This window comes from Anarhichas minor, unplaced genomic scaffold (assembly GCF_050575085.1).
Source record: "Anarhichas minor isolate MPS153535 unplaced genomic scaffold, ASM5057508v1 ptg000010l, whole genome shotgun sequence".
Lineage (NCBI taxonomy): Eukaryota > Metazoa > Chordata > Actinopteri > Perciformes > Anarhichadidae > Anarhichas > Anarhichas minor.
In genome coordinates, this window is record NW_027466456.1 from 14,957,111 (window position 1) to 14,969,165 (window position 12,055).

Sequence of the window (12,055 nt, forward strand, 5' to 3'; positions counted from 1 at the left end):
TCTTTTGTTGGATAGGCACTTGAGATCCCTGTGTGACTGGGCTGGAAACCCCAGATCATCCTTTGTTCTTCTCTAAATGCTCACTGGTTTAAAAAAAAAAGAAAGAAAAGAAAACCACCAGCTTCTGTCTCATTTAGAAAAATTTCACTCCAATTAGAGAGCGACATAACAGCCTGACTTTGGCTAAATACCGATAATCATTGTTGCTGTTTCCCCTTGTGGAGCTGTGGGAGGGCGTGGTGCTTTAACGGATGTGAGCGGAGAGAACTGGGGTGCAGAAATCCGGCCCTTGTGGACCTCCAACAATAATTAACGTTTCTAAGCTGCCACAAAAAACGCAGAATGGGGGGATTTATGGCTGCAATGAATGGCACGGGGACAGAATGAGAGATGATGCAGAAAGGGTTAACGGTCTCCGGGGTAGTTTTAATAAGCTGATATCTCGATCGTCGGGAATGAAATGAGAAAAAAAATAATTGCTTTACGATGTTTTGGAGCTCCCATAATTGATCAAAGTATTCAATATTAGGGATGAAAGAGATCTCAATTAGCGACATATGCTGCTACTATGAGGTCATTTGCACATTCAGCTGATTTCCCGGTTAGGTTATGCATGAAAATATTACATATTACCATAAAATTAGATTATCATTTAAATTAAAGCTAATAGAATAGCCTGGCTTTGCTAAGCTGGTTTGAGTGTAAGAACTTGCATTCTCTTATACTAGTTGAATTGTAGTACGGTGGCCTAATATTGTTTCTTCTACGCTTCACCGACAATAACGTTGTTTCCCAGGTCAAGATTTCCACGCCGTCAGTCCACTAGGTCGGTCAAATAGGTGGACTGATTGCAGTGTGAGCATACTGTATGATCAGAGTGGGAACATGAGCTTAATGCTATAACAGCTGGTCAAATGTGGTGACAAAACATGAACTGAATTTCCCATTTGCTCAGATCTCATTAATAATGACATAATGTGCACATTACAAAGGATTGGCCATCGCTGGCTGACAAGCTTACTGGCCCATAATGGCTTTTTCTAGCCGTAGGCAAGGAGGCTAATGTTGGATAACACCACAGCTCACTACATTTCCTCAATTACTAAACAGTCATTTTGTGCTCAGCTGAAACTGACATATGACAAGTTCAAAAGACACAAATTGTAGCTGTTAAATCTGAAATATAGAAATTTGAATCACAGAGTACAAACTCTCAAACAAACCCAGTCACACACACACATGCAGCCAGACAAATAAAAAAATACACATTCACACTCAACATGCAGGACTGGAGCGACAAGCAGAGACGGAGAAGCGAGGAGGGAGAAGCAGGCGGCGCAGAAAGCAAAGAGTACTCACCGATAGGAATGACTATCCCCAGGACAGCTACAGTGATGTTGTTACCTATGAGGTAGTGATCATTCGCAGCTGAGACGGAGAAGAGAAAGAAAAAGAAAACTAAGCAAAAAGTTGTGTTACACAATACCCTTCCCAAAGACATTGCTAGAGAGAGAAACACAAGTTTGAAGCATCATGCTGGTAAAAAAACAAACGTATTTGCATAATATAAGGGCAGAGAATCAATCGGATTTTTGGACTGCTGACTGGCTGTTTTTAAAAACAGCATGTGCAAATGAAATGCAGATGAATCATACCAGGATGCCATACAAATGCAAATGAGATGCGTTTCAATACAAGACGAGACAAATGCAATTCCAGGAGGTAATGCATCAGAATTTGTACTAAAAACTAAAACACATTTATATTTAGGAAGCATCTTTCAGTGGAGGACTGAAACATGGTGGGTAGTTGACTGACCTTGAGAGTGAACTTCAACACGCAGCTTTGTGTTCCAAGTCACTCTTTTTTCTACAGCATGTCGTCATATTGTGTCACAATGCAACACAGCATACGTTTATCCTAGACATGCCTTGTATCCTTCAACTCTCACCCAGACAGGTCGGTGAGCAGCGTGACATTAATCCTGCTCCCAACCCTCCCATCAGCAGCAGGCTAGCCATTAGCCAAAGTGTGATCAGATGGTTATAATGAAGTCTAGTGAGGAAGATTAACAGAGAAGATCACAGCGCTGGCCCTGCATACTGATTGGCTCATTTAGAAAGAGACAGAAAAGGCACAGATGGGAGGTGACGGAGGATGGGACATACAATTAGGAGATACTTTCTCTCATAAATACAATCATATAGAGGAAAAACTGCAGTTAGATAAATGCGTGCACACACACAAACACACAAACACACACACAGACTGTAACATCAAGAGGCACAGCAGGTGATTCGACTTCTGAGTGAGCAGTGGAGCGTCCGAGTCCTGAGTCAGCAGAAGTGAATTGGGCTTTCTTAAAGTATGAGTGACATCCAATGGGTCCTAAGACTCTAAAAGGCGGATTAATAGAATCTTATCAAAGCAGCAGTTATGAAAGCAGCAGTCTTGCAAATTCAAGGCATAGAGAGAGAAAGTGAGAAAGTTGAAAAAAATAGAAAGAAAAAAAAGTCTCAATTTCATTAAGACTATTAACGCTGGAGGGATTTTAAGTTCAAAAAGAATTTGCTGTTTGCCTCTTTGAAAATGTACCTATTTATATCCCTATGTATGGCTCCTTTAAATATTACCCTATCATACTGTGTAACCTACAGTAAATAACATAAAGATAACAGATACAGTCAACATATAATAATGTAAATGTGAATTGCATACACAGCTAGTCAAACATAATAAAATATTTATATGGTGTTGATTGTCTTGCAAGTTTATTTCATGTTTGTCCTCAAAAAGGAAAGCCATCACAGGGAAAATCAGTCTGAGGTCTCGGTTAAAGCGGCCACAATGAAAGGACAGGTTAACATTCCCCCAAGTAAAACAATACTCGCATGCATTAAAACTGCTTACTGTTATCATTCCTCCTGTTCATATTGGCCATTTAAACATCCTCACCTAACATGCCTACAATGTACATGTCAGTGATGGGTGACAAAATCCACAGTCCACATGCTCCGAGTTCTTCTGAAGCTAGTACGAAGCTTCAGCAGTCTTATTAATGAATTAAATTGAATTATTTTGTTTCTACAGACAATGTTTTCATGCTGACCTGCGGGTGGAGGGATATAAACACAAACAGGGAATTTGCTAATTAACAACTTTGAAAAACACTCACTTGATTTGCCTCAGACTGCTGAAGCCTTTTATCAACGTCAGATAAAGCTCGCGATACATAAGTGGATTTTGCCCGCTTACATTGACAGCACATTGGATCTCTTTAGTTCCAATAGGAACAGCGAGCAAAACCTGTTTCAGTGTTCACATGAGCACCTATCCTTTTAACAGGGAGATAGCATTTTGTAGTCTTGTCCAATGCTGCAGAAAGATTGATGAATACTGGCACCAAGAGTAAAGGTTCAAACTTGTAAGAGCATAGATGCATTTAGGGCTTTGTGTACCAGCTGTGGTTTGTATTTTTTTTCCCCTTAAAACTCCTGGTTCTTCCCTCGCTCCTCTCTGCCAGCTTCAGCGCCGCACATGAGTAACAGCTGATGCCGGCACACTAGACAGTGTGCACTGAGTTGAAAAATATTACACATGGCCCGTGGGTTTGGAGACGCGCCTTTGCTCATGCCCCATTTTCTCAGCCGTGTCTGCTCCACCTCTTATCTGGAGCACTTGTGGTGTGGTGAGGAGGCTGACAACTTCAGAGACTAGAGGAAACATGCTTCTTAGTAACTCTGAGAAACCCAGGCCCCCAAAGTGGTGAGACTAGCTGTAGCAGCCAGTCTCTTTAAGTCCCAGAAAATCACTTCTCTCTCCTGCCTCTTTTCCATCCCATCTATTCCCATCCCTGTAAATGCTGTTCTCCCTCCCAACAGTGAATAATTCCATAACTCCCATCCTCCCTGTTCAAGTGCTGGACTGTCATGTTCCCTTTAGTGCTCTGTTCATTCTTTTTCCTCTATGGCCTCTTAATTGTCTCTCACTCTACCTTCTCATTTGACGATCATTAGTTTTTACTCCTCGCTCTTTATCTAGTTCATCTCCCCATTCTCCCCATGTCTCTAACTCTTCCTCCAACTCTCAAACCCACTTTCATCATACTTCCTTTCTTCTTCCCCTCTGTCTAGATTTTTCAATCTCACTCCTTGCTTCCGATAGTTTCTCAATATAATGAGAAATGTCTCCGATGTAAATGCAATATTGTCAAATTTGAGCAGCTTGCTAACTTTGTTCTCCTTCTTCTATTACATCTTTAATGATCTACTGAGCAGTAGGCTATGTCACTAAAGTATAAGGCATTAACTAAAGGTTATTTTTGAATCAATTTTGGACATTGTTTTACTGTTAGTCTCCCATTTCAGTCTGAAAAGAGTGATGCAATGGCATTACAGCTAATAGAATATACAAAAACAATGCACACATCCACATTTTTAAGACACTTTCCTTCAATAAAAAGTAGAGGAAGATTTTTGTTTTGTTATTTTTTTTATTGCTATAATGGAAAAAATGACTTGAGGACAATTGTGTCTGCAGTTTGACAGTTACTAATTTATATCATGTGAATGTCTATGTAGCAATGGCCAAAATAATTCAAAGGAAATAGATTCCTGCAACAAAACCACACTGTAGCATGTGCTGCGCAGCACAGTGGTTTATCAAAGTTGCTCTATCGATCAAGGATTCCTCTTCACTTCCAAATACAATTGAAGACTTAGCGTGACGTTGTAAAGCATTGTTTCTGCTTTTATACTCTGCTGTCATTATTTGTCTGGAACTACAAACTGTAAAGTGGTATTTTCTTTTGAGGCCCAGAAAAGCTACAATTGGTGCGAGAACGAGGAACGCTGCCAGTCTCAGAGAGCGAGTACGAAGGAGAGGAGCAGAGAGAAAGACAAAGAGAGTGAGAGAGGCTGTCAGAAAGTGAGGATGAGTTATGAGAGGTGCGAGGTGAGAATGGAGGGGACTGTCGTTTGTTAGCTCTGACAGCTCTGTTACACACTGCTCATGGGGGACCGACAACAAGCAGACCGAGAGATACACTTGTGAGTATAGTGTGTATATGTGTGTGTGTGTGTGCGAGAGAGAAAAGCAGAGAGGGAAAGAGGACGTATAGTAGATCGACAGATGGTCAGACAGAGAAACGAAGGGGAAGCGAAGCCAGAGAGAGGAGGGAAACTGATGTAAGTAGTGGTTGTCAGCTCCCTGCTGTTTTAATGGCGGGTAGTAGCAGTAGCGGTGGCAGCGGAGAATTACAATCACGGAAGAACACACACACACACTGTACGCACACACTCGCTTCACACAAACTCACATTCTTATGCACGAACCCTGCTCACCATGATCCTTACCTCTGTGGGAGAGGTTGGCGTTGCTCTCTCTCTGAATGCTGTTGGGGGCCACTGGGCCCAACAGGGGTGTGTGTGTGGATGTGGTCGTCAGACGTGTGCTGCTGAAAGTGGTCGTCTGTGTGCTCATGGCAGCGGGGGTCCGAGGCTGCTCTGTAGAGGTTCTTCTGGGGGTCTTCGGAGCGGCAGGTGTCGTCAGGCGTCTGGTTGTGGGCCTGAGCGTCGTAGCAGCAGAGGTGGTGGTGGAGCTTATGGTCGCGGTGGCGGTGGTGGTGGTGGTGGTTGGGCGAGTCGTGGTGGTTATAAGCGTTGTGCCAGTTGTAGTGGTTGTTGTAGTGGGAGTTGTGGTGGTGGTGGTCGTGGTTGGAGCAGCTGTTGTGGTTGTTCTGGGTCGAACTGCATTAGAGAAACAGGACAATAATCGTAAGTAGTTGGGATATTACTTGAAGATGCTTACAGCTGGCAAGTATATTGACAACAACAGTTGTAGTATTTTGTCTGGGTGCTTCAATACACAGCAAGCAATGGGAAATGAAACTATTATATCATGCTCTCAACTCCCCAGAGTTTTAAAAAGAGCAGGGTGATGAGGCTTAAATAATTAACAGGATATTGTTATTACTGTACGTAAATCAAACTGATGTTCAAAGCAATCAACGGAATTCTGCTTTTACGCATTACATAGACCAAACTCGTGCACTTCAATCATCTTTTCCGTTGTGCTTAGAATCATTCACTTGGATAATATACATTTTAGAACAATTACAATATTGTATCATGTGATTCTGTTGAAATTCAATAAAACATTATGGTGAATTATTGCTGATAATACCTTTCCCGTCTAAGACAAAGCAATCACTTTCACCACCTTTTAAAAAAAGTAACATTTGTGTTTTTTTCATTGGACAGTAATGATAAACTATGTGGCATAGGGAGAATGTTATGATATGATGACACATATAAACAGGTCACCATTGATGCCTTTCTATTTGTGTCATTTGACAACCAAATTACATTATCAAAATTGTTATTAGTGATAGTGATTTGATTTGGCAAATCCAAATGCATTTGGGGTTTTATGGTAGCTGCAAAACTAAGGATTTGCCCTAAAATAGACAGAGACATAAAGCAGAGAGCAAGAGGAAGATAATACATTTTATCAAAACTTAATAAGAGCTCAGCAGAAATATTTGTACTGCATTAGGGAAGTCCAAAAGATGTCAGTGCAAACAACGTCTCTCTCTCTTGCTCTCTGCACACTCAATATCCACGTTCCCTCTCCCGTCCTTTCTCAGAGGGATTCCCTGAATGGTGGCCTACATACATCATCATCATCTCTCTTTCGCTGCACCTGTTCAAACATGAAATGCAAAACAGCGCAGGTCTATTAAGGACAACAACTTCACAAATGCGGTGAGTGCGCAGGCTGGGGACTGGCTGAGTGGGGGAAATAAGGTCGGGGAAATAATGGAGTAATGTAGCGTTACATTAAGCACAGGTATCAAATTCTCTTGGGATTTTGAATCAATCATAATTAATACAATCAGATTTGAATATGCTGCACTGTTGAAAGCGGATATAGTGGTGACTACTGGATTTGGATAGAAGCCTTTTCTGATATGATTTAAGACCAATATAAATATGAATGGGTATGAATCTAAAAGATTTATTGTGAATAAGAGCAGACACATTCCCCAATAGCATGAATACAGTTTTGATATTTGTTTTTTGTATTTAATGTATTTTGCATTTACTGTGTATTTTACTGACAATTTTTTCTCCTCAAATGTTACACTTCAGGATGGGGGACACACGTGGGAACACCAGTATGGAAACTCTAGCACTGAAACTTATAAGGAACTGGGTTGGTCTAGCTGTGGTGAGAGCATAACCTAAATCATATTTGGAGTGACATGCTTTGGATAAAAGCGTCTGCTAAATGACTGTAATGTAATGCCAAGATTTAACTCATCCAACAAAACCAAAAAAATAACCTATTAACATTTCATTCAGCCTGTAGTGCCATGGGACATATTTCCCATGGCCACCCATGAATAAGGTTGAATACCACAAAAATACTGAATACTTTAAAAGGTAAATATGTATCAATACTTAACCGTGTGGTGGACTCCTTTTAGCAGTGTTAAGAGAGTGAAACTAGTTTAAAATCTGCACGGCCTGGCACTCCATCATGCCACTGTGATTGCAGCAATGTAGACTTCATGTAGACATTCCTCAGTCAGCACAATCCTTTTAATTAAGTGTGCTGCTGAACTCCAATATGATTTATTGGTTATCAGAGTGTGACCGACTTACCTATAGCACAGCGCCTCATGTCCGGTCCCAGCTCCATGCCATCGGGACAGGCACAGGTGTACTTGGGAGAGTGGTCTGTGATCTGCGGGGCCTTCAGACAGAGGTACTCACAGCCACCGTTGGGCAGACTGCCCATGTTGCAGGTATCTGGAGCTTGAGGAACACAAGCAGAAATTAAAAAAAAGAGGATTAAAAAGGATTTGGGCAAATTGGAGTTTGTACACTTTTCATGACAAATAGATGAAATGAATTTAAAAAATATTATTTTGCTTTACATATTTTGCACACTTACATCTCTATTGAAAACTGCCAATAACGGCATTTTATAAGCAATTGGATGTAATGTAGACAAGAATAGTTAAGAGGAAAAGGCTATTTAAAATTGAAGATAAAGGCCCAGTTCAGTCAGGAACACTCTCGTCATATATTTTAACCATTTATTGCAACAAATGGAAATACAGTTAAACTTGGCGATGATGGCTCCGCTCTTTGGATGCTCCCCGGATTAGCCAGCAGCTACCAAGCTAAGACGGGGAGCACCGAGCTATAACCCCCCGCGGGTTTACAGGGATGAGCCAGAAGTACATTTTTTTAAATACATTTCAACCATTTGCCAGAAGATGAACTAAAAAAAAGGGGTGGAGGAGGCGAAGCTTCGCCAGCAGTGCGGTCTGTAACAGCGTAGATGTAGAATGACTCAGTGAGGAGGGAGCCATATTTAAATAAACCTCCTTGAAGTGAGAGTGGGCTGTGATTGGTGCGTGGCCGATTGGAAGCTACGATTCAACCGGCTGGCTGTCAGCTGGTTACAGCTGGGGGCGTATGACTTCCGGGTCCTGCATGAACTAACGCTAGCTTCATTTTCTGTAAGCTTCAAAAGTATCAAAGTAATTTGTAAAGTGAATTAAAGCAGTAAGTGTCTAATCAATCAAAATATGATTGTACTACGTACTACCTATTAATCTTAATGTGTAGCATACTGAATAACAACATAAAATAGATACTGGGACCACATTTTACAGCGTTATTTAGGCACCTATATATATTTTGCAACCGTTTTTCAGGCCCAGTGAAGAGATGCAAACGTTTTGGCAAAAGTGTCTAAACTTTCTTTTTTTAATCTCTGCACTCAAATGAAAAATTAACAAGTATTTTCCCAACCCGAGACTCAACGTTATGGAAAAATATTGCTACTCGTGTCATGTGGGGAAGCACCAGAAATAGGTCAAGTTGCGGTCGATTCATGCCTCCTGACTTGTGCGCGGTTTTAAAAAGCAGCACATCAGAGGAATCATCAGCCATCAGGGAAAGCAGACACATCACTCACGGCACACAGCGAGATCTTAATAAACTGGGAATAGGTTTGTGCGTGGTGTGCAATATCTCAACATACATCAAGTATGTAATATGAACAGCTGTCTAAACGAAAAACTCCAAATATCTTTAATCCGTGCCTTCCTTATTAAAAATAAATGAGGCTCTTTGGTTAAAAGCAAGTCTTTGAAATGCCATGACACATTATGACAAAACATTTTAATGCTGAGGGAAGAAAAGGGCAGAAAGGTGGATGAGCAGAGTAGAAGAGTGAAACAGGAAAGAAATCCAAGAACAGGAAGGGAGATGAATAAAAGCAATAGCAAAATAAAAATAATAAAAAAGATGACAAGGAGGGATATAAGGACAGAGCATAGAGGAAAAAGAAGTAGAAGACAGGAGAGAGAGAGATAACATTTTTTAAAATTATATCGTTTTCAATTTGCAATAGCTTCAGTATCCCCTGCTCCTCCTCTGTACTGCCTCTCTTAGGTCTAGAATAAGAACTAAAATACCAAATATAGGCTTCAAAGCACAGCTGGATGGAAAAAAAAAGATAAATAAAAAAATAGCGCACCAATGAGAGGATAGGAAGAGAGGCTGTTTTGAGGAAGTGTGTCTAAAAATGATGACGTTCAAATATGGCTCCAGCGTGTGTGTGGAGGTGTATCGTGGCAGCCAATCATTAAGTAGTGATTTTCCCATTTGGGGTTTTGTTCAGATGAGCATATTTTCTGACTGATTTGAGAAGCAAGAGATAAGGGATTTTAGTACAACTAGGAGCTACTCTTATCAATACTCGCTTTTTCTACATGACTAAATGATCGTTTAAAAAAAAAAAAGATATAGGATTTTAAAAACGAAGAAATTAAGAAGAGAAGTTATAATTTAGATATAACTGAATGTTGTTTCTAGAGCAGCAACAGTTATGATTACAACAGTCAAGTCACTATATAAAGTCGTTAATATCTCACTGGAAACAAATGTAAAATGTCCATAAATGAAACAACATTTCTGAGTGAAGTTTATAAAGAACACAGACATCAAACAGGATCAGTCATTCGTCCTGTCCTCTGTCCTCTTGTGCTTTGTCTCAGCCAGCAGAAAAGTTTACAAAAAAAAAAGAAGCTTTTGATGCCGATGGTGGATGCTGTGCTTGTGTAAACATAGCGGCGGTGGATGAGACTGAGGAGAGAGCCGATTGAATTAGGTTTCACTTTCGTTGACATGTCCGTGGTTGTTGCACAGATGGTATTGATACAAAAGTATTGGCTTTTTACTCGCAAATACTTTATTGCACGTACAGTAACAAGCGTAGTTGCCGTCAACTTGAGTAATCGTCACCATAGCGAGTTATCTGCTCGCGCTTTCTGCACGAGTGTGTTTGTGTCTATTATATGTGTGTGTGTGTGTATAGTTGGAGGAGCTCAGCCCGACAGAGAGAGCAGAGCAAATGCGCGCTGCAGCGTGATAATAAATGATACCAAAACATTAAAAAGTAAAAGCACCAGTAACGGTGGGGCTTATCAATACTACGATCTTTAATTATTTAGCACCGGGGCCCAGTTAATACCAGGTTTCGGAACGCATCACTATCTTCAGATGAGGTAATATGCGAAAGGCTCTCGCTAGAGCCTAGTGTCCCTTCTGGGCTGCTGTAGAAACATGGCGGTGCAAGATGGCTGACTCCGTGGAAGACGACCCGCAACCTTAAGGTATAAATGGCTTTTTCTAAGCTAAGAAACGATTTTAAGTTTCGGGTGGTTGTACACTGATTAAAATATAATTATGTATATTATATTCAATTGCTGCCAATAAACCCCTCTAAATGGTACACACTGTTCCTTTAATTCTGTGATATCTGTTTGAGCAGAACTCTTGATTTATTGATGAGAGAATGCAATTAGCTCCCTCCGGCACTCAGACAAGACTGCTTTGAGTTCCGAGTGAGGGGAGAAAACAAAAGCATGAAAACACAAGACTCACATAAGCATATTGCTTGTACACACTGTCAAACACACACACGCACGCTCACAGATATGCTTAACTAGCAATCACACACGCAAGTGTTCATTTGCACACCTGGAAAATACTACATCAAAACACATCATTTGAGACGCTCAGCACACACATCAATGTAATCACAAATCAGGTTACAGTTTAATACGTGGATCCTTTGGTCCGTACATGGACAATCCAGGTCTTTATTACCAGGAAGTTCAATGCAGAAATACATTTTTTTTTGTTATAATTTGTTGTTTGGGTCCGCACTTACATTAAGAAATTGTCATACCCAACTGACCAACACCGACCTAACATTTACACACAGGTGTTTTAATTAACTCAATATTTTTGATTAGACCAAACTCCAGTATGAGCAAGCATGATCAGAGCCCATGATGCCCAATTTGCAATGCTAGGTCGTCACCTGTAGCTCCTCATCTGATCAGTTACCACCGTAGAAACAACTTAACACCACAAATATCCATGTCAAATCATTGTGGCAGCATTTCTTACCCTTGGGCTGCCTCTGTTCATGAAACACCACCAGGTCCAGGGGGTTGTTGAGGTGCTCTGCCACCTTTGCCACATCGTGTCCCGTCAGTCGGTTGGCACTGTATATCGCTTCATCCTCCAAGTCCGTCCAATATATGCGATCCTGGATTAAAAGAGAGAGAGAGAGAGAGAGAGAGAGAGAGAGAGAGAGAGAGAGAGAGAGAGAGAGAGAGAGAGAGAATTGCTTCACAGCCTAGCTCTACAAAGTAAAGGCCGTCTCCGTCTTCTCGCGAATCAATAGCTGTGTGTTTGTGTTGCACTAGTATGTAATTTACATACTATATGCTCTGACTGGACAGTTTTCTCTAACGTAGCAGCTGTACCACACACAAGGACTTTGTTCATTTCTTGAATTACAGTTTGTTTACCCAGAGAACAGAATATATTTTTAAATGTCAATTTTTTGTAACATGTTACAGGCTATTGAAAGTGCCTTAATATGACAATCGTGTCCACGCTTAGCGTTGCTGTCCTATATCTGTGCTGGATGAAATCCCGACTCCTCTTGGAAGGGCATT

General features: G+C 40.9%; 1 protein-coding gene across 7 annotated transcripts in view; it reads right to left on the minus strand.

Moving 5' to 3' along the window:
• Window positions 1–12,055, minus strand: part of lrp8 (low density lipoprotein receptor-related protein 8, apolipoprotein e receptor) — a 157,243-nt gene that overhangs the window by 12,219 nt on the left and 132,969 nt on the right. For 5 of the 7 annotated variants that reach the window (XM_076088357.1, XM_076088356.1, XM_076088353.1 and 2 more), the window contains 4 exons: window positions 11,499–11,640; window positions 7,668–7,820; window positions 5,343–5,747; window positions 1,360–1,428 (listed from right to left, as the gene is read on the minus strand). In XM_076088357.1, the coding sequence (XP_075944472.1) occupies window positions 1,360–1,428; window positions 5,343–5,747; window positions 7,668–7,820; window positions 11,499–11,640 (769 nt within the window). The remainder of the gene's footprint in view (window positions 1–1,359; window positions 1,429–5,342; window positions 5,748–7,667; window positions 7,821–11,498; window positions 11,641–12,055) is intronic. The other 2 variants (XM_076088354.1, XM_076088352.1) reach the window with 1 other exon arrangement.